The sequence below is a fragment of the Oryctolagus cuniculus genome, chromosome 3 (assembly GCF_964237555.1).
Source record: "Oryctolagus cuniculus chromosome 3, mOryCun1.1, whole genome shotgun sequence".
Lineage (NCBI taxonomy): Eukaryota > Metazoa > Chordata > Mammalia > Lagomorpha > Leporidae > Oryctolagus > Oryctolagus cuniculus.
In genome coordinates this window covers 14349356-14372215 of record NC_091434.1, presented here as the reverse complement: position 1 = coordinate 14372215, position 22860 = coordinate 14349356, and the positions used below count along the sequence as shown (strand labels likewise).

The window sequence follows — 22860 nt, the reverse complement described above, 5'->3', positions numbered from 1 at the left end:
TCGCTTGATGCCTGACATACAGTGGGAGTTTGTTAGCCAGGGCAGGGATTCCTCCACATTGCACTTAGAGATGAGCAGGTCCACGTTCATTCAAGTTCATGCAGGTTATGAGCAAAAGCACTGTATTAGACTTCAGCCCTCAGTCCTTCTGTTATGGTATCAAATAATGCCATTGATTGGTAAAACTATCTAATATCTTTATTACACTGGCCAGTAAAATAGATGAAAATAATCTGTGTTCCTTGCAATGACTAATATAACAAAAATGCCCCATTTTAAGTACTTCATCTCATGTTGAAATAAATGAATTTGCAAACCTCTGCAGGAGTAACTATCAATGTGGTTTAAACATCTTGGTATATACCTGCCAAAGCATGTTGTTCATCTGAGGGTGTTTATTATCACTGTGCTACACACCCATACTTTTTAGGAGCTGCTGGGGGCAGCAGAGGACTGGTCCTTACCTCATCCGAGAAATCTGGATTCTGCGAATGGTGTAGAACGGCTGTGTAGGTGGCCGAGACGAAGAGGGGGCCTCCGGGTTTTCCATAAATGCACTGTTGAGACAGATAGGAGTTTAGTAATTATGAGAGTCTCAAATTATACCTGAGTGAAAAAAATAGTCACCAATCTCCAGTTACCAGTCTCAGGACAAAACAAACAGGTCTATCTGACTGGTAATTAAGCCTGAACTTCTTTTCTACTGTCCCACGTCTGTCGCCCTGCTGAAGAAAATCTGGGGGCTGCTTCTTATCACATAGATGTTACCCCAGGGTCAAATGTTTGGACTGGTCCACCATCCGACTTTTGATAACCATGAGATGGGGCTAATTCCTACAAGAAGGAACCTCACCATGAGAGGTTCATGAAACGGGTTCTGGGCTAGAATTAAGGTGCTGGAGGGCCTCCGGACTTGGTTGGACCCCAGCATCTGACAAGCCAACTTCCAACCATGAGCTGGCAGGAGAGAGCTGGTTCCAGGCTCCACCATGCGGTGTTACTGTTCTGTCCCAGCCTCTACACAGTTCTGGTAGTGTGATAACACCCTTCCTAGTCTGGCAGGGACTTGGGGTCCCTCTTCTGGAGTGTGTCATCTGGCCTAGCTCTATCTGCATGTGGTATTTTAGGAGGCAATGAAGCAGGGGACCCAGAATCTTCCCCAAGAACACATGCTGTCTGGCAGGTCTCGTGTGTCTGCTGCCTGCTCATGGCCTTTGCTTGCTTGACAACTAGATTTCATTTTAATTTTTCAGTCCTGATGCTAACACTGGTGTGAAGTTTGGTGCTGTGGATGCTGACAGTGGCTCACAAATATTTTAAAGAATTTTTCTCTTTATTTTGCAGTGTTAATTCACACACTCAAATGGATTCTTGTTCTTCTAAATAATGGAACACACCCTCTTGCTAGCACAAATCAGAGGGTACAGTTTGTATCTGACAGAGTGCTTCATGAGAGTATCTCAGATAATGGTGGGTGTTAGTGAGAAATCGGTTTTGTCCTTTATAATTTCTTTCCTCTGATTCACGGAAACTGGGAAGGACTGGCGGCAGGACTACTGAAACCAATTTCCCCCTCTATTTTTATAGGTTATTTTATGTCATTTGGAACCCCTGAGATAAAAATAGTATACATCAACTGCGAACTCTTAAAAAAATGCCATCAGCTGTATTTTTATAGGTTAAAAGAGCACCCTTCATAGAAACCTCAGAGTTTTATTGAGCACATTAAATTATGTGATCAACAACCGGTACTGACTTCCCAGAGCCATTTCCAGTTCCTCCGGCACTTGGCCACATACACCTTCCCTAAAAGCAGCTTCCCCCAGGCCCATTGCATTAAGCATCTGGCCTGCAACCTTTCAGCACACTGTCCGTGGAGGCTGGCCGGGATGCATCCATTTAAATCAAGCACTCTGCACTGAGAAGCAGGTTAATCTCAGGAGAGGGTGCTGTCTTCCAAGGGGAATCTTTGCATTTCTTTCACATTAGAATGGTTCCACCTTTTCTCAAACCATGGAAAGCTAAGAGAGCCATGATACCTAGCTACTCAGTCATGTACAGTTCAGACTCTAAGTACACGTGTAAAATTGTTCCTTTTTTTTCACCACACTCACTGAGTCCCTCAATGGTGGACAGAGGCTACCCCCCACCCCTGCCTTTATGCCCTGTCCCACTGTGGATCTGGCTCACCTTTAGGGGCGTGGCACCTTCTTCATCGGAATTTTTGAATTCAATGCACACGGTTATATTTCGTGCCTGAAATTATAGGGTGGGAAAGTGGAAATTATAATTTCCTTTTAAATAACCTCAAAAAAATCTAAGCGCCTAAAATAAGTACTATCTAATTAAATCTGAAAAATGTAGCATACCCAACATTTTCTTGTGACATTATCCATAGTTGCTCAGAAATTACAGAAGGATCTGGGGAGATTATTTACAAAGGCATCTATTTTTAGAGTATTGTAGGAAACTAAAAAAAGTTCTAGAACAAACATACAAATATATATACAAATATATATACAAATATATATATATATATTTCTGACTTCAGAAAGGATTTTTCAAATATTGTAAAATTGTGCATCTTTAACACTTTTAAGGTCAAAGTCATCATTGCCTCTCTGAAGCATACTACGGAACTGCTGGCCTATGGCAACGTGCATTTGTAGTCTCAAGAAGTGAGCTTGTACAGTGTAAGTGCAAAGAGAGATAAGTTCAGAAACTGGTATCATTACCTTGTTAAAACATTTCTGGCTATCATATTTGAGATGTTTGGGGTAAATGTAAATTTGATTTTTGTACACTCTATAAGGCCGGCAGTACTTGGTTGTGTCATAAACAAATTCTTCCACCTCCACCGTGGGTTCTGCTTGAGCCATCACGTTGAAAGGCTTGACAGGGATAAAGGACGATGTTACACAGTCTTAAGAAATCAGAAAATAAAAGTTTGTCATTTAATATGGTTCTTTTAGTTGAACAACATGAGAGGTCTTCAAAAAGTTCATGGAAAATGTGTATGTTGAAAAATTATGCATGGCTTCAAAAGGTTTTTGCACAAAAATAATATTATCATTTAATTTCAAATTTTCCATGAATTTCTGAAGTACTCTCATACTTAACATATTTGAAAATAAATTCATTCTAAATAGAAGCTTTGTATATATATGTGTGTGTGTGTGTGTGTGTATACACCAATTGATGTTAATTTAGTGCTAATATGAAATACTTATAGGATGTGGGCATGGTAGATAAGTAAACTATTTAGTATCAAAACATGTCTTGAAAATGGTTAAACACTTGAGATGGATTTATAACTTTTTTATATTAAGATTCATACAAAAAGCAAAGTGTAGCTAATGATCCTCTAAACATACTAAACATACTAGGTAGATATTATAAGGTAAGATATTATTATTAAGATATTATAAGCTATGACATGTAAAAATAATACAAAATGGATATATGAAAGAACAAAACTGTCCAATGGAACTATTATTGTTAATGCAGCTGGATTACTAGTAATTTCTCCCCATGAAATTAGTCACAGCCTGGGCTTGTATCTCTCTCTGCATTATTAGATACAATTTATTTTATTTTTTCTCCTCAGTTTTTACAACTCAAAACATTTAAATATATAGGAACATCCTAAGAAAAGAGAAAGAAATGAGCCTTAGGAAATTCTAAATCTAAACTTCTGCCACTAAAATGTTTGAAGGCTGGCACAGAAAGACAGTAGCGTTATCTACCTTCCTTTATACCATCTGGAATCTCCTTGTGTTCAAAGAAGCAAAATGATCAGCCATGTATACCTGAGAATCAGGTTACAGCTTTCCCCTCCTCAAAAGCTAATGATCATATTTTTGTCACATGCTCAAGTTTCTCTGTATGACAATTCTTTCAGATACAATGGTTAGCTTCCTTTTTGTTGTTTCAATTTTTCATAGGTAATAGAAGCTCAGTGCCTCAAATTAGGTAGAGGAAATAGCTTAGTTTATCCTGTTTTTATTCCACACAAATCAATGTAAAAATGATTTGGAGCCATGGCTTAAGTTAGAATGGTTGTTATATTTCATATTAAAGTGATTTGTGGAGAATTATCAGAATGGAAAACTTAATAGTGCTAATGGTCATCTAGATAGTCCGTGGTCATCCTCCTCTCTCTGGAAAACAGATGGTTATTGGAAGCTTTTATTCATTCTAAATTCTGACTCTTTTATTGGATAGCTGTTAAAAGCTTCTGAAAACTTACTTCTTGCTGACTTAAATAGGACTTTTGACCCCATTCTGGAAAAGATCGATCTCTTTGTATAATAAGAGAATCTGGTGACATTTCAGTTGTAAGCGCTGCATGGACACTTGGGTAGCTACACATAGTGTTCAGAGTAACGCTTTGGCAGCATAGTATACTAGAACTAGCCAGTATTTTAAGCCAGAGGAAGTGGAAAAACTATACATTCTCTCCTTATGGGTTATAGCTTATTATGCTATTTGGACTTTCCACATATGCAACCCTCCAGGGTTTCAGTATTAATTTATATAATATCTTGATGAATATTAAACCCATATTTGCATATCAGATAAATGCTACATTACCTATAATACAGTTCTGGTATTGTCCTACAATACTCATTGTCTGTCCTAATAGAGAAATAAGAACTCTCAAATTTCTATAATATAATGAATTCCATTTATCCCAACCTTTGGAAAAAAATAGAAAAAAAAAAACATTCTTGTAACAAAGAGATTAACCAGCAAACTCAACAGACAAAACCCCCAAATATTCAGAACTCTATAATCAAACCATAACATCATCATCATACTTGGATGCTCCAAAGGAACGTTGTCAACAGCAATATCCAGGCTTCCAGGGATGGTTTGAGTTTTGCTCATTCGGTCAGCCCTGTAAAAGTATGGCGGCACATATGTGCGCACACACACACACACACAAGGTATTATTCTAGTTTGTAAGAAAAAATAGTCAACTTCAATTCTGTGCTTTGATAGGGGTTAACAGTAGACCCTAAATAACCTTGTGAATGATTTTATCCCACAACTGAGTTTTTGAAACTAACATTTATATGATATTGCAAATAAAATTAAAAGAAAACAGGAAGGAGGGGTCCAGTTATAGATAATCTGATTTCAAATTGATTTTCTCCTATTTCAGATAACATTTACATGGCTGAACAAGCACAATAGTAAGTTATATGTTGTTTTTTAACAAAAGAGAATAGTTTTGAATTGATGCAAGCAGTTCACATTCTTGATGAGTTCTGAGAGCTAGGCTGGTCTTTGCGACAATTGTTAGGTGGAAAGTCTACATCTTTCCTTTTCATCTACAAACAAGGGTGACGGGTGACGAGGACCTGTGTCTTCTATCCATCTGCATGTGTGCTCTCTGCCCACATTCACTCTGAATCTTGAGCCTTGCATTTCCTTCCTTCCCTCCCTGCCACTAAAACCATCTCATCAATCTTCCTTTCAATAATGTGGACACTGCTGATAACAGTTTCAAGTATCATTCCTCCCGGAAACCTACTCTGACTGATGAAAGAATTATAATGATAAGTCAAAGCCAGCTGTTCCCAGCTTGTGAGAGCTGATTGTGAAATTTCCAAGAATTTTCCTGACAGTTGTTAAACACAACCATGATTGAAAATTGAATTATATAACCTTACCATGAAATGAGTTATATTAAACACAAAGGTAATAAGTACTCCAAATTCATGACTTCCTCATTATTTTGCTACATGATGAAATTATTTGTGCTCTTGAGATTACTTACATCTATTTGTGTGCTGGAAATGCTACTTAATGGTTTGCACAGCTCCTCCCAACCCTACATTCAGTGGAGTCCCACTGGTAGCTTGAATTCAGTAAAGGTAGGAGAATTTACACCATAGAAATTGGTCATCAGTACATATCAGTTTTGTCTCCTGGAAATCCAATTGTTAAACATTTATCAGCACAACACTGAGAATCAATGTCAAAACATGTGAGGGTTTTGTGAAATAACAATTTCAACACTGCATTCTGGGTGCCTCTTAAGTGCCCCAGTGATAACTTTCTTTGCTATTCACTGATAACAGAGTTTTTGTCACAGTTTGGTTTCCTCCAGTCTATATCCCCAAACTTTTTTCTCCTACTCCCTCTGCTCAGCTTTACAATTTTTCATGCTTCAATGTGCTGGCAAAAAAGTAAAGATGAAAACACTCTCAGCTCACATTCTGGAGGAAGTAGCCTTGCAAAGCCTACTCCAGGTAAGGAGTGCTTTAATGGGATCATGACAGAGTGATGGTTCGGGGTCTCCTCCAAGATTTTGCTTCTCACCTTTTTTGCCTTTTCTTTTTTTAAAGATTTATTTGAAAGACAGACTTGCAGAGAGAGGTAGAGACAGAGAGAGAGGTCTTCCATTCACTGGTTCACGCTGCAAAGGCTGAGCCAATCTAAAGCCAGGAGCCATGGGACCGGCGCTGTGGCATAGCAGGTGAAGCTGCTGCCTGCAGTGCCAGCATCCCATATGGGTGCCGATTCCAGTCCTGGCTGCTCCACTTCTATTCCAGCTCTCTTCCATGGCCTGGGAAAGCAGTGAAAGATGACCCAAGTCCTTGGGCCTCTGCTCCCACGTGGGAGACCTGGAAGAAGATCCTGACTCCTGGCTTTGGATCAGCTCAGCTCTGGTTGCTGCAGCCACTTGTGGAGTGAACCAGCAGATGGAAGACCTCTCTCTGACTCTACCTCTCTCAGGAGCCAGGAGCTTCTTCTGGGTCTCCCACCTGGGAGCAAGGGCCCAAGGACTTGGACCATCTTCTGATGCTTTCCCGGGTTCATTAGCAGGGAACTGGATTGGAAGCTGAGCATCCTGGGCTCTAACTGGTGCCCATATGGGATGCTAGTACTGCAGGCTGGGCCTTGAACCTGTTGTGCCACAGTGCCGGCCCCTCTCACTTTTATTTTCTTGTTGAAGTTTTTATTTTCCAGAATAAAAAGAAAACATTGGGGAACCTTCCCTTCTAGCTAAATAGAAACATATCCTACACAGATGTTGCACAAAACATTAATCATGATTGTATTATTTTACTTTTGCTTGGAATAAGCTAAATTATTTGATAGTGGCTTATTGATTAATAGATATGAGGCACAGAGAAATAGTATTTAGAAATGGGTACAAAAATACCATATGCATTGGGAGATGAACAGTTCAAGTAACATTTATTGAAGACCGTATCATCATCATCGCACGTTGGATGTATGTTGATGCATTTAAAATGCTTACGCTCCTGTATTTTTCTTCTATTAGTCATTGCTGCTACCTTTTCATAAGTATTTTAATGACACACGTTTTATGATTATGAATATTCATAGCAAGGTAATTGCTCTATGAAGGTTTCTAACATGGTCCTAAAATTCCTTCACATTCTCGTTGAGAGGCGTCTTTGACTCCTTCCTATGAATCTTAGCTCTGGGATAGCTGGATTGTAGAATATAGCAGAAATAGCAATGTTCCAGTTTCTGGTCCCTAGCCTTAACAAACCAAAAATGGTCATTTTCAGTTCCTGGAGACACTTAGCCGAGCCACCATGACACAAAGAAATAGAAGTATCTCATGGAAAAGCTCTCATTGAGAAAAATCAAGGCTTCCATCCCACGTACAGCTGAGCTTCTAGCCAATAGTCAGCACCACCAAATGGCGAATAGTAAATGGACCATCTTCAAAGTGGTGCTGGCTCCAGCTGACCTCCCTAAGCCAATGCCATGTGCAAACGGACAGGATCTCCTTAATAAACTGAGTTCAAATCATGGGCTCAGGTGTAAAATAAGAAGGATAGTCATTTTAAGACACTATTTTGGGGACTAGTTTGTTATGCAGAAGTAGATAACTGGCGTAGTTTTAAATTTAATTCTGGACAATTTACTTTGAGGCAGTATTTGGGTACAGGAAAAGTCACAGGAAATGCATGTGTTTTCTGTTAAGAGTTTGGACATTTGAGAATCAGTCAACTATTGTTTATGGGAAAATAACAAATCACAGATAGAAATATAGCTGGTTTATATCAACATCAAGATATCAAAAATATCATACCTTCTATAATCTGACACTAATTTAAGCAGGTCTTCAGTTGAAATCTTGCTACTTTCTTGTCTATACAACGGTGAAAATCTTGAGTCTCTGTCCACATTTCCTTGATTGTCTTTAAATATTGTTCTAGAAGAAAATAGTTGTTATTTAGGTTGTTATTTGAGTACTGTTGATGGAGTTGTGCTTTTAGGATAACTGAGCTAATAAATTTCCCATAGAGAATAGAAGAAACTGTACTGACTTATAAGATAAAAATAAAAAAAGTCTTACATGGAAGTTTCATCTACACATTTAATTTTTGTTATCTTTAATTTCTTATGTTCAACTCTGTATCCAAAGTGACAGTAGTCCATATTATGACTACATGACTACATTTTTTATGAGGTCTCCCATTTTTGATGCCTTACATCAAAATTTTGGAGTGTGAGGGGAGTGGAGAGGAACATAAACACATAATATTCTTTTTAGTTGTTTCCTCAAGATGCCCTAAACCTGGGCAAGACAGGCTCACTTCAGTTTGAGCAGCACTGTTTGGATTTATGAGTAGCGCTATTGGAATGAGGTCATGCTTGTGAGTATATAGGATTAGACTACTTTTCAAATATTTTCATGGGGCTAAGTGTGCCTGTGTTCTAACTTTTAGGACTGCTACAAATGTAAAGTGGGGGATACCTGACTTGGATTTTTATATTAAATATGGAGAAGATTATGAATTCTAGCCATTTATTTACTTGCTTGATCTATTTCATTAAATTAGAACAATATAGGCTTATAAATATATGTTGCTTTTTAAAAAAAATAGTATGGTAGTGTTGGGTAATATTTGCTTCATGTCATATGTAATATTTGCTTAGATGTCAGCTTTTTCTTCCTCATACTTTATCACACAATGTACTGGTCAAAGAAAAATTAGACCCACATATAATTTATTTTTCTTCTATTTTAGATGCAAAAGTTTCATTTCTTCTAATTTAATGCTATTCACTAGTATATTTTATCACTCATTAAAGTAATAAAAATTTTAATATTCACACTGAAATGATCATTTAGGAGGATATCAGATAATAATAATTTAATATAAAATAATATAGAAAATGGGAATTTATCAGAATGATATTTTTAGACTCCTTCAACCCATCTCTTCATTTTTCTATTATGAAATGATTGAGGGAAAATAAAATGATCCTTTGTCAAATAATGCTGCGAAATCAGAATGAAAACATTTAATCTGAACGTGACTTTTATGTAAATATTATACTGGGATTTAGTTTAAGCACATGAAATGTTGATATGATGGATTTCTCAACATGAGAAGAAATTAAACTGGCCTTACGCAATGGTTTTTCTATAAATTAAGCAGTGAGTGACTTAAAACACATTGATAAATGTGAATTGCATAATCATTTTTGCCTTTGTCCACAGCTCTCTCATGGAAATTGTTCACCACTTTGGACACTTATCATAAAGAGAACCAAGAGCACAGCACCGCTGGAAGAGCTTTGCTCACAGTGCCATGCAACCTGCTGTTGCTGCCAACGCACTATCTGGCAAGAGAATGAAGGACTGACTCATTTACACAGATGGATTCAGTACGGCTGGGACATAGTGCCTAGTTTCAATTGCTACAGTTGAGCAATGATTAGGGTATTGTGGGGTCTGAAAGACATGCCGTTTGGGGTACACTGAAGCAAGGTGGTGTTTAGTCTTACAGGAAAGAAACTTGAAGCTCCCTGATTGCTTCCACGCACAAGCAGCATGAATAATTGTGACGAACAGAAAGAATTAGACACAATTCTGTGGTTATGAACCATAACATCAAAAAGTGGTTGTATGATAATTCAAGAATACTTTTGAATGATTATTTAATCATTAGAGCTCAACAAGGACAGAAAGAAACACCATGGAACTGTGCTTAGGTCTTTGTCACTGGAACGATTCACACAGAGATTGCACTATTGGACTGTGGTCAGGACTGGGGACCTTCTGTAACAATTGCACTATGCACTCTACAGATATGCAGAAATGAGAATAGAATTTCTACTCTAGTCTTACTTCAATTTAAAGAAAATTCAGTGTCGCATGCTGGTCTATTTAGAACATCAAATGAGACACAGTGAAAAAAAATGACAAAAGAATCTTGGCATGCATGTGGGCACAGATGACTCTGGGGGTTACATGTGCGGAAAGAGCCTCACCTGCAGCATGGCATACTTGTAGGAGCCAACCGTGTCTGGAATCCAGTGCAAAGCACTTTATGTGGACCTATGATTGTGTTCTATATACCTACTCCAAAGATAAGCTTTTTGCTACAAAATGGCACTTCCGTCAGTGCCAAATATGAGATTGGCACCTAATTAATTTCAAATAAAATGTTGCTCACAGAGATGAGCATCTGTTTGTGTTGCATCATGTGGCATGATTAGATCTGGGCAAAAATACGGGCAGAGACTAAATTCTACTCTTTGGATGATGGATGATTTTAAGTACCAAATGTTTTAGCATACATTCAAAGCTATACCATAAGAAAAACTCCAATCTAGAAAATATATTTGATAGGAAAAGTAGCCACAGAACCCAAAATATCAGTAAGTATCATAAGAGGGAAGCCACCTTACATTCAAATGACATTAGCATCAGCCAGTTTTCCTCTGATCTTGCTGACATTCTTTTGGGGGCCGTTTTCATATTGTGAAGTGGAAATTAAAGTCTTCCTTGGCTGGCTCTTACACTTTTTGGTGGTTAGATAACTTTTTGGTGGTTAGCAGTATAGCTAACCACTAATTTTTCTGTTTCCAGAAAAGTTTATATAAATATAAATCATCCATTTATACACACACATGATCTATATGTCTTCTAACATTCAACCAAATCACCAGCTGTGCATTTGTTTAGCGTGAGTTTGTGTTTTTGTTGGCTAGAAACTTCGATGGTGTGTACCACCATCAGCATCCCTGGAAACATCATCTCTGTTTCTTGTAGCATATTTTCCTAGGCAACTTCACAGTAGGGTTGGTATTTTTCTAACCCCTCAGAGTCTTTCAATAATAAATATTCTTTAATTATCCCCCTCCAATTATTCTTCACTGTCCTAAATTTATCTGAAAAGGAAGCTTGTTTGTGATGAATTTGATCCCTTTAGGTAAATTTTAATAATATTATAATAATGATTTCTAATAAAAGCCCCATTTTATTGGGTATGTATCTGTAAATTATACATTAGCTTTCATCTTTTGTAGATTTGACAAAATAGAGGTAAAAGCAGACTATAAGTAACTTGCCAAAGTTCACTTGGTTAGTATTGCAGAGTGAGCATTTGAACACAACTCTATTTAGCTCTAAAATTTATTTATTTTCACTTATTTAAAGGTGAGGGAAGAACAAGAGAGAGAGAGAGAGAAAGAAAGAGAGAGAGTTTTCCACCTACTGATTTACTCCCCAAACACCTATAAGAGCTAGGACTGGGCCAGGCTGAAGTCGGGATATTGGAACTCAGTCCAGGTCTCCCACATGGGTGGCAGGAACCCAAGTAACTGAGATGTCATCTGCCACCTCTCAGGGAGCATATTAACTAGAAGCTGGAATACAGAATGGAGCTCAGACTTGAATCCAGACTCTCCTATTTGGGGTGTGGGTATCCCAAGCAGTGTCTGAATACCTGTACCAAATGGCTTCCCCTAAAATGCCTGCTTCTAAAATCTTGGAACAATGTTAGAACCTTGAAGTGCAATGTGTTCACTGTTATAATTTTGCAACATTGAAATATTTTTTTTTTTCAAGAGAGATCTTGCCTTTACATGTCCCAGCAGACTTTCTAGGGGAAACTGAGAATACTTAAAAGTATGAAAATAGTGATCAGCAAATAACTAATTTCCCTTCCCTTTAATCTTTTTTTTTTTTTTTTTTTGACAGACAGAGTGGACAGTGAGAGAGAGAGAGACAGAGAGAAAGGTCTTCCTTTGCTGTTGGTTCACCCTCCAGTGGCCACTGCGGCTGGTGCGCTGCAGCTGGCGCACCGCACTGATCCGAAGCCAGGAGCCAGGTGCGTCTCCTGGTCTCCCATGTGGGTGCAGGGCCCAAGAACTTGGGCCTTCCTCCACTGCACTCCCGGGCCACAGCAGAGAGCTGGACAGGAAGAGGAGCAACCGGGACAGAATCCGGCGCTCCGACCAGGACTAGAACCCAGTGTGCCAGCGCCGCAGGTGGAGGATTAGCCTAGTGAGCTGCCGCGCCGGCCCCTTCCCTTTAATCTTATGAGTAAGAAAAACTGTTAAATTCATCATAAAGTTGTCCATATATCTCAAGAACATATTTTTAATACAGGATGTCTTGGTACTAGCTGTCAGGAAAGACAGGGAAAGAAGATAAAGCGGTTACTAATGCTCTACCTTATGGCAGATGCAATTGCATCTGAGATGCACACACTCCTATGACATAGGCATAGTCGGCTCTCTTCTACAGGTTTTGACACTGAGACCTGGAGTAAAAACTTGCCCAAAGTCGCACTACAAGATGGCCTGATTGGGACCATATTTGCAGACCCTTGGCCCTGGTATCTTCCTTTCTTGCCCTGGGGAGGCTTCAGGGCAAACTAATTCCTGGAGACTGAATGAGTTCATCTTGGTTCACTGTCACTAAAACTTCCACAATTCTTCTTCCTGTACCCACTCATCCCCAACTTCAATTAATTTACCTCAAAACTAATTAATATTAATTAATATTTATCAACTTACTAAGATATACTGATCACTGACAATCAAAAAAAATAATAGGTCCTCTTTAACTTTGGGAGCTTAAAGTTACTGGCATTTAGATAATATTGCCAACGTATAAATGAATTCTGCATGGCCTACCTCATTTTGAATCTACAACTAACCTTTGTTAGTTCATTGAATGCATTTGTATGATGCCAAGCTCTCCCTCCTTTAAGAAAGTTATACTCATGATGATGTAAGAGATTGAGGAGGAATATAGTAATTGATGCTTAATCATAACTGAAGGGCAATTTTTGTTCTATACACAGAGGTTATATGTTCAGGTAGATGGTTCTATCATCAGGGTTGAAAGAACTTGGCATCCCTATCAAAAACACACTAGATAGTGGTACATTTGACAGCATTAATCATAATCAAAATCACAGAGAATTTCACTGATCAACTTGATGGTTTCATTCGAACATTCATAGACAGACCTGTGCTCTATGCATAGATGAAAATGTGTAGCTGTAAGGAAATCAGAGGGCATCCCTGAATTTTATGCACATCAGATTCTCAAGGCTTACATCATGTCAACAGTTTGTTAAACCAAATATACACAATAGACAAGTTGTTATTTTGAGTATATCCCTACCAAAGACACACAGCAAACCTGATCATGCACATACTGTACACATGTCAGGGTCTTTTGCTAGGGTCTTTCTAAATATTTTTGTTAAATGTATGTCCCTGGGAGACTAAGATGTTTATGAAGGTGACCACATTAGCATTCTTGTAAGTATGGGTACATTGAAAATTGCAGGTAATCAAAGTGTGTCAAAACTGAGGCTTCCAAGATAGACAAAATACATATTTCCATTCTGTTGGTCCCAGTAGTCAACCTACCTCACGGCCCAAGCAAATGGCATTCGGTATTTTCCCAATTTGCTGCAGAACTGCCTGTTGGATTTTAGTAACTTTTGTGCATACTAAAGAAAAGAAACAAATAAAAATATAGCACTTTAGAAACTGAACACCTAAAGTAACACTGAATGCTCAGTGAAATTGTTACTGGTCCACAGATTTTATACCTTAAAAAGAGCCAAATAATCTCTGTGTTCAAGCTATTACACAACATTTTTCTTTCTTTTTAATTTGTAAATTCAAAATGTAGAAAAGACTGTTGAATAGAAACTTTTTTTTTGCTTACAGCATTTTAACATCTTATAGTGGGAAGTCTTGTTAATTTACATTATTTTTTTTTTTTTTTGACAGGCAGAGTGGACAGTGAGAGAGAGAGAGAGACCGAGAGAAAGGTCTTCCTTTACTGTTGGTTCACCCTCCAATGGCCACTGCGGCCGGCGCACTGCGCTGATCCGAAGCCAGGAGCCAGGTGCTTCTCCTGGTCTCCCATGCGGGTGCAGGGCCCAAGGACTTGGGCCATCCTCCATTGCACTCCCGGGCCACAGCAGAGAGCTGGACTGGAAGAGGGGCAACGGGGACATAATCTGGCGCCCAGACCAGGACTAGAACCTGGTGTGTTGGCGCTGCAAGGCGGAGGATTAGCCTGTTGAGCCATGGCACCGGCCGTCAATTTACATCCAAAATCAGTGCTGTATCTCTTCTTATTTAAGTAATAGAAGTCAGCAGGCTTGTTCTGTAAAGGGATAAATAGTAAATAAACCAGATTTCCATACGGTCTCTGTCATAAAGACTCCACTCTTGCAGTAGCAAGAATGCAAACACAGAAATCCCTAAATGTATGTGACTTTGTTTAAATAAAACTTCATTTACAAAAGTAGGTGGCAGGCTAAATTTTGCTTCAACATTGTATTTTACCAAACCCTGAATTAAAGATTTCCTAAATATGTTAAATTGCCCTAAATTTAGCATACTCAAATTCAGTGCTTCTGACTTCCCCAATGTATTTTATTTGCATGGAAAATATGGACCTTGAATATTTATAGTCCACCACATAGCAACATTTGATTACCAAAGAATATATGGTAATAGAAATGAGAATGTAAAATCATTTCCAATAGTATATCATTCTAAAGACTTACAGTATTCCCTTTCCTCTTTGACCATGTAGCTGCTACTACAGTGTGTTATACAACTATCTATCTTACTTTTTCAAATAGTTTAACATGAGGATTATTGTTGTCTTAGTAAACTTTACTCACTTGCGTTTACTCAGATTATTTCTAAGTTTTCATGACTGTTAATGCCTTGATTCTTATGGTTAAAATTTATTCATATTTAAATTTATTTCCACCAAATATTCTCAGAAGTCAGAATTTGCTGTAATAAAAAGCAGTAAGTAAAAAATAGGGGCCAGTGCTACGGCCTAGTGGTTAAGGCTGCTGCCTGCGAAGCTGGCATCCCATTTGGGTTCCATTTCGAGTCCCACATGCTCTGCTTCCCATCCAGCTCCCTGCTAATGGCCTGGGAAAAGCAGCAGAAGAGGGCTGAAATGCTTGGGTCCCTGACACCACGCCGGAGACCTTGATAAAGTTCTTAGCCTCGGCCTGGCCCAGCCCTGTCCATTGTGGCCATCTGGGGAGTGAACCAGAGGATGGAAGATCTCACTCTCTAACTCTGCCTTTCAAATAAATATTTAAAAATAAGTAAAAATTATATACTTTAAATATCTTCTGGTATAAGTTCATTTCATTAATATAAGAATATATGAAGAGTTATATTTATTGAACTTGATAATTCAGTGAGGCAATGTGACTTTATTCCTTTATTTTTATTTGACGATATTTCTCAAAAACAATTAAATTATTTATCAGAAAGATTCTGTATTACCTTGTTGGAGTCTGCATTCTTAATATAGGGTTCAGCACCACTTGCAATGCTTCCCATCAGGACTTTCTCAATTTTGGCCACCAGAACAATTTCAGAATGTGGATTGCTTACAGAAAATATAGCCTAAGTACAAAGAAGGCAGCTTATCAGACCAGACGTTGAAGACATTTACAAAAATGCCATTTTTTAAAAGGAAATAAAATGCCACTTTTTCAAAGGATGGCTGTAAGGGAAATACTTGGGCAATTGCCCATTGTGTGTGGTCTACCGGGAAGAACAATGGGAGGGATTTTTCATCCTATCACAAGTACAAGTGAACAAAGTGCAACCTGCTTTGGAAACTTCAGCCATTCCTCTGGAAATCCTTTGACACGAGGCTCCTCTGATCGTCTTGGAGTGACCGTGTCGACGTTGCCATTTTCCAAAGCCACAGGAGCCCCCGGGAGCATCTGCCTGACGGCGGCGTGGTTGAGATCCACATGGAAATCTGCAGAAATCTTCCTGTTGTCTCTGAGGTCATGAAGTGCCATGCTCACAAAAAAAGGCTCAATCTGCATGAAAAAGGAAGGATGCATGATTTCTAATATAAAATTTGCAAGAGCTATTTCAGTACATATTTTCACAAGGCAATAGATAACACAGCTGCAAAAAGCAAGACCCTCTTGATGCAGTGAGAAGCACCCAGAGTCCTTTCCCCCAGCGGATGCCTCCGATCTCAGGACTGTACCTCACTGCAGTTTCCATTCTAGTGTCCCTGCTAACTGCTCTCCATAGGTTGCACTAAATGCATGGTTTGGCCTTAGAAATTCTGGCTTTTCCCACTACACTCAAAAAATACCTGCCACCTTGGCATCTGGGAATCTATAAGAGAATCCTAGACGACTCCAGAATAGCCTGAGATATACTTCACTAGTCTAACTCTCAGTTCTTATCATAGTTGGATAGAATAACAAGAACAACTAGCAAGTTTTGAGCTTTCACTTTTTTTTTTTTTGCTAAGAATCTTGTTGAGCACTTAATGGGTATCTCTTGTCTTTGAAATGTAGCATATGTTTTCGGTGTATAACAGGAGTACTAGTTCAGTTCCTGAGTATTAATACTTGTCAGGTCCCTTACTATTAGAATCCTGCATGTACAACAAAATTCTTTAAGTTATTTTTTTAGAAATAAAGCAATTTGAATCTAAAAGATTTATATGTTACCTATTTAATTCAGTTAGAAATACTTAGTGGTAGCTTTGGGATCTGCAAGGAGGGAAGGCCTATACTTCCGGGAATGGAAAGTTCCTACCTGTACTTCCAGGGAAGGAAAGTCCTTGTCAAGGTCCCTGCAGGTGCCTAAAGGTCAACCAATGAGGATCAGACCCGCCTCAACCTTTAACCCCCATGCCCTGAATCTATAAAAGGAGCTCTCCCAATCTCTGACACGCGACTTCCCCGGCCCCCGCTCTGTTGCTCTGTTGAGGCCGTGGAACCTCGCTCGGGAGCGGAACCCCAATAAAAGCCTGTGAATTAATTGATTCGTCTGCCTGGGAAAATTTGTTATGCGCCAGACACCTTGCACTTAGTAGTCTGCTAAGAGTTAAAAAATATAAAAATTATGGGAAATTAATCCAGGTAGAAACTCAAAACACATTAAAAGTCAAAGTGAAAAAAATCCTTATTATTTTTCCTGAATTGTTGCAATTTCATTTTCATTTCTGCTTAGTGAATATGAATAAATTACCTACTTTGAAAACCCAGCAGCAATTAAAGCTCATTTGGTGATTCATTTATTTCTTCCAATCCATCTTTTCAACATAAATGTCAAATCTTACTTTTCATATGACTGGCTTTTCAATAAAGATTTGTTTAACAGGGAACATTCAAAATCTAACAAATTAAGTCACAGGTTTCTCATGTTTCGAATTATGTACTCTTCTTAATAAAAATCCAGCAAAAATTTTAAATGTAGTTCTGAAAAACAGCACTGTGCATTCAGATTTATGGAATCAGTTCCTATCTTCAAAGAACTATCAAACCATCAACTTGGATTTGGTTTTCAATTTAATGACTAAAAAATTACAAGCTGTCAAGTATTGTTTCTGCATCATGAAAAAGTTTTTCCAGGGAGTCTCTGGAAGCTCATTCGTTGGCAGGGGATGGCATGTCAGCATCTTGGAGAAATATTTCAATTAATTTAAAACATGCTCACTGAACTAAGAGCAACTGGTGTAAATACAATGACGCAGAGTAAATAGGCAAATAATGTTTTAAAACACTGCCTTTAAATAAAGGCTTTTTATTTATTCCTTATATTATTGCTTATAAGAAAAATGAAATTACTTTTAACACATAATTTCCCAATTTTTTAAAAAAATTGCATCAACTGTGGAATAAAATAAACACAATGAACACTTAGAAAACATTCAAAATAAATTCCACCCCTTGGCCTGGCAGAAATGAAAAAGAGCACAGGAAAGTCAGTCTCCGAACTGGGGTCTGCACTTGTCTGGAAAGACTGGCCCAAATGCAAACATTTATCTTTTGAACAGGGGTCTAAACACAAAAGAATCCATGAGGAAGGAGTCATATCCCCTGGCACTGGAAAGAATGCCCACTTGTCTTTGCTTTTTAGTTTCTAAGCCGCATTTTAAATGTAAGGATGGGTCAAAAGCATGCATTTTTATGTAATAAGGGGAGGGCATTGTGGCCCAGCTGGGTAAGCCACTGCCTGGGATGCTTGCATCCTGTATCACGCTGCTCCTCCCATTCCAGTCTGCTCTGCTTCTGACCCAGCTCCCTGCTGATGCCCCTGGGATGCCCAAACTTGACTCTGACCTGTGCGACCTTACCTAATCATTCCATTACTGTTTCTCTTGCTTCACCCTTGCCTACCATTCCCCTCCTCCCTCCTTTCACTTTCTAGAGTTTCCCAAGACCTACTTGTCTTCAGGTATTAGCACTTCTTTCTTCTGCCTAGAAAGTTCCCGCCTGCCCTTTCTATCCTCCTCAGCCTTTGGGCTCAAATGTCACCTTCTCAGAGAGACCACCCACGGCCATCCTGACAAAAGCGTGCTGTCCTCAGTGTCTCAGCATCCCATCTCTCGGTGATTATGGCCTGTAAAGAATTATGCACAGTGTGCAGTTATCTTGTTTGTTTTCTTGTTTACTCTGCCTTTTGCAAAGAGAAAGTTATCTCCAAGAGACCAGAAACTTTGCTTATTTAATACTGTTTTTTTTTTCTTTCAGTTTTTAGAATGTCTGGTTCATAGACACACTGAGAAAATATTTATTAGAGAATGAACATAACTGTAACTACTATCATTTTTACTCATACTTAATGTACATTAAACTTTTTTTTTTTTTGACAGGCAGGGTGGACAGTGAGAGAGAGAGACAGAGAAAAAGGTCTTCCTTTGCCGTTGGTTCACCCTCCAGTGGCCGCCAAAGCCGGCGCACTGCGGCTGACGCACTGCGCTGATCCGATGGCAGGAGCCAGGTGCTTCTCCTGGTCTCCCATGCGGGTGCAGGGCCCAAGAACTTGGGCCATCCTCCAATGCACTCCCTGGCCACAGCAGAGAGCTGGACTGGAAGAGGGGCAACGGGGACATAATCTGGTGCCTGGACCAGGACTAGAACCTGGTGTGCTGGCGCTGCAAGGTGGAGGATTAGCCTAGTGAGCCGCGGCGCCGGCCCAGATTAAGCTTTAAAAGTATGAGGAAACCTTTTGGGGGGGGAAATTCTTTTCAGTGACACATTTCAATTTCAGCTAACTTATCCACAAAAATTTCACCTGCAATATTGAAAATATTAATATCTTGCATACATAGTTTCTACAAATTTCAAAGCCATTGCCCAATATTTAGGTAACTAAACATTTAGTGAATTCTTACTCTGAACTAAGCATTAAGTACTTTCTATATATGACCTCATTTCCTCTATACAATGACCACTTGAATAGTTTCTGTGATTATATCCATTTAAGGAGAGGAGCTGGAGGGTAAGTCACTTGCCCAGAAATGAGCTTTCTTTGAGGAGAAGATGACAATTGAGGGATGGCACATTAGAAATTAAAGAATGAGCAGACATATACTAAAATATTAACTATGAATTATAGTGATGGTAGGGTTTCAGTGATTTTTTATTTTTTAAGACAAAGATTTTCTAACGGGATTTTTTTCTAACAGTGTTTTTTTTGTTTGTTTGGTTTTTATTTACTTTCACTTCTTTCAGAGGCAGAGAGAGAGTCAGAGAGATTTTCCGTATGCTGCTGGCTCAGTTTCCTAAGGCCTCCCACAGCTACGGGTTGGGCCAGGCTGATACCCCTTGCCGGTGGAAGGGACCTAGTCCTTGAGCCACCACCTGCTGTCTCCCAGAGTGTGCATTAGCAGGAACATAGAGGGAAGCTGAGGAACTAAGGCACTCTGGTATGGAAAGGGGGTGTCCCAAGCAGTGACTTAATCGCTGCACCAAACATCTGCTGCTGTGAGTGATTTTATTTTCTTCTTCAGAGTTCAATATTTAATTATGCTTATGTTATAAAATGTCCCCTTCCAAACCAAAGCAGAATTGTCCCCTGGAGTCCTAAGAGGAAATTCTCAAGAAAGCTCATTTAGCAGAAAGGAAAACCCACACATATTGAATGAGCTCGGTGGTGTTTCAGGGCATCCATGGGGCACTTTGATAATTTCTGCCATTTCCAATGCTTTCTGTACAATGATTTATTTCCTGTTTATCGAATATTATTTTGCCCATTCATTCTTTTTTTTTTTTTTTGACAGGCAGAGTTAGACAGTGAGAGAGAGAGAGAGACAGAGAGAAAGGTCTTCCTTTTCCATTGGTTCACCCCCCAAAATGGCCGCTATGGCAGGTGCTGTGCCAGGTGCTTCCTCCTGGTCTCCCATGCAGGTGCAGGGCCCAAGCACTTGGGCCATCCTCCACTGCCTTCCCAGGCCAAAGCAGAGAGCTGGACTGGAAGAGGGGCAACTGGGACAGAATCCGGCGCCCTGACCGGGACTAGAACCCGGTATGCTGGTGCCACAGGTGGAGGATTAGCCAAGTGAGCCAGGCCGTGGGCCCCCATTCATTCTTTATCCTTGCCCTAAATAATAATAGCTGTGAAATCACAGGGCTGATTTGTTAACTTTGATTTTTCTCTAAGATATATGAATATAAACAAAACCATATTAAGAGAAAAATTTTGTTTTAGAAGTCATCTAGAATTCCACCAAGAGGACACAAACTGGAAGCTCCCGAATCCTGGCTTCAGTCTGGCCATCTAGGGAGTAAACCAGAGGACGGATGATCTCTCCCTCTCCCTCTCCCTCTCCCTCTCCCTCTCCCTCTCCCTCTCCCTCTCCCTCTCCCTCTCCCTCTCCCTCTCCCTCTCCCTCTCCCTCTCCCTCTCCTTCCCTCTCTCTCTCTGTAACTCTTTCAAATCTCTCCCTGTCCCTGTCCCTGTCCCTCTCCCTGTCCCTGTCCCTCTCCCTCTCTCTCTCCCTCTCCTTCCCTCTCTCTCTGTAACTCTTTCAAATAAATAAAACAAATCTTGAAAGAAAGAAAGAAAGAAAGAAAGAAAGAAAGAAAGAAAGAAAGAAAGAAAGAAAGAAAGAAGCTCTGAACCACTGAGCTCATTTTGTGGGAAGAGTTCTAGAATCCAAGCCCCATGAAGCTTCCTTTAAGTTAAAAGGAAACTATCACGGCACTGCATGGACAACTGCACATCGAATTTGGCATGCTTTTCTAAGGTGGAAACATGCTGTGAATCCTACTCCCCAGCACACTACGTGGTATGAAACCAGTGTCTGGAATCAGCAGGCATTGAAAAGATTTTGACCCAGGCTTGCAAGTTTGGCAGATTGGTATATGATGGAAAAGAAGAGAAACTCACATTCGTTACTGGATCATTTTCATTCTCTGTAACACATCCCTGAAGATTTAAGGTGAGAGCTCTACAAATGATCATGATTCTCTTGGCAGCTTTTTCTTCAAAGGGTTTGATCCCCAAATCAGCTTCTAAAAGGTCCTTCTTTTGAAGTTTCAAGGTCTAAAAAAAGAAATTGAAAGTTCCAGTCACTAAACGCATACCATGAAAAAGAAATTTTAAATAATGATCTCCAGCTGAACGGATCAAGTTCAGATCCACGGAGAAGGAACTGTGACTTACATCGATATCTGGATCCAGGGAGAACAGATTCAGCCTCTCCATGTTTCTAGTTGTTTTAACTGTTTCTTCAGTTTCTGTGAGGTACTAAAGAGAAAAGAGTTTTATGCTTTGGCATCTAAATATGCAGATTCAGCCCAGCTACACCTGTATGGCCAAGAAGTAGCCTCTTAATATTATCTTACAATTGTAATGTCATCCATTTGTACTTGGCAAATCTTGTAAAAACATGCTTTTATTTTTTGAGTACTATTTGTATAAATAAAACACACAGGTTCATGGAAAGTTCTGAACTAGCATCTTGGTCTAAATCTTGTTGGAAAAGATTTCTGTCTTTCCCATGAAAACAGTAACTCATGCGTCATTCAAGTTTATTTGTGTAGCCCAATGTCAACTGTATTACTTTTGCAAAGTCTGGGTGGAGGTTGTTCTCTGAAGAATCCATTTCTTCCTGCGTGCATTCACAAGTCACAGAATTATCCAGTGAATCTTGAAAAGACAGGGCAAGACAGGTTATTAGATTATATGCCTGACTTGATCACTTTTCTACCCTGTGACATAGAAGACTGGGTTAGACTCAAGATGTAAGATGGATACTGGTGAGCCCAAGACTTTCTTTTGTTCTGATTCCTGGAGTCCACATTGGTGGGCAATTAAGGCCTGGAAATCAGACCTGCCAATGATCATTTTTGAAATCCTGCCATGATACCATCCTGTGCCAATAAGAATTTTGGGTCCACAACACAATGTTGATACCTGGGGTTGTTTTCATTGACTTCAACAATGTACACTAAAGTATTCTTAAATATGTATATTATTTTTGATAATTCTTCTCAGGCCATCAATTTAGAATATACCATCTGACTTTAGTTACTGAAACTCTGTAAGATACTAAAAGCATGAATATTCTAGTTGGTTATCATTATCTGAACAAATAAATGATTGTAAAACACCTATTATAACATATAATAGTTGAGTTAAAATCAATTTTTTTTCCTTCATTATTCCATAACTCCTTTGTTTTATAGTATGTGATACTTAGACTACTAAGATTTAAAGATGCTTTGGTTATAACATGACATGGAGCCATGCAAAATGTCTTGAGATATTTTGGGGGGAAGTAGTGACTGACTC

At 39.2% G+C, this 22860-nt stretch overlaps 1 protein-coding gene across 9 annotated transcripts in view; it reads right to left on the bottom strand.

The window, feature by feature from the left end:
• Positions 1-22860, bottom strand: part of DOCK10 (dedicator of cytokinesis 10) — a 297295-nt gene that overhangs the window by 80473 nt on the left and 193962 nt on the right. For all 9 annotated transcript variants that reach the window (XM_051849117.2, XM_051849118.2, XM_008259243.4 and 6 more), the window contains exons 9-19: positions 22130-22215; positions 21730-21813; positions 21454-21609; positions 15912-16133; positions 15583-15705; positions 13678-13760; positions 8084-8206; positions 4821-4900; positions 2736-2923; positions 2191-2256; positions 465-557 (exon numbers count right to left, since the gene is read on the bottom strand). In XM_051849117.2, the coding sequence (XP_051705077.2) occupies positions 465-557; positions 2191-2256; positions 2736-2923; positions 4821-4900; positions 8084-8206; positions 13678-13760; positions 15583-15705; positions 15912-16133; positions 21454-21609; positions 21730-21813; positions 22130-22215 (1304 nt within the window). The remainder of the gene's footprint in view (positions 1-464; positions 558-2190; positions 2257-2735; positions 2924-4820; positions 4901-8083; positions 8207-13677; positions 13761-15582; positions 15706-15911; positions 16134-21453; positions 21610-21729; positions 21814-22129; positions 22216-22860) is intronic.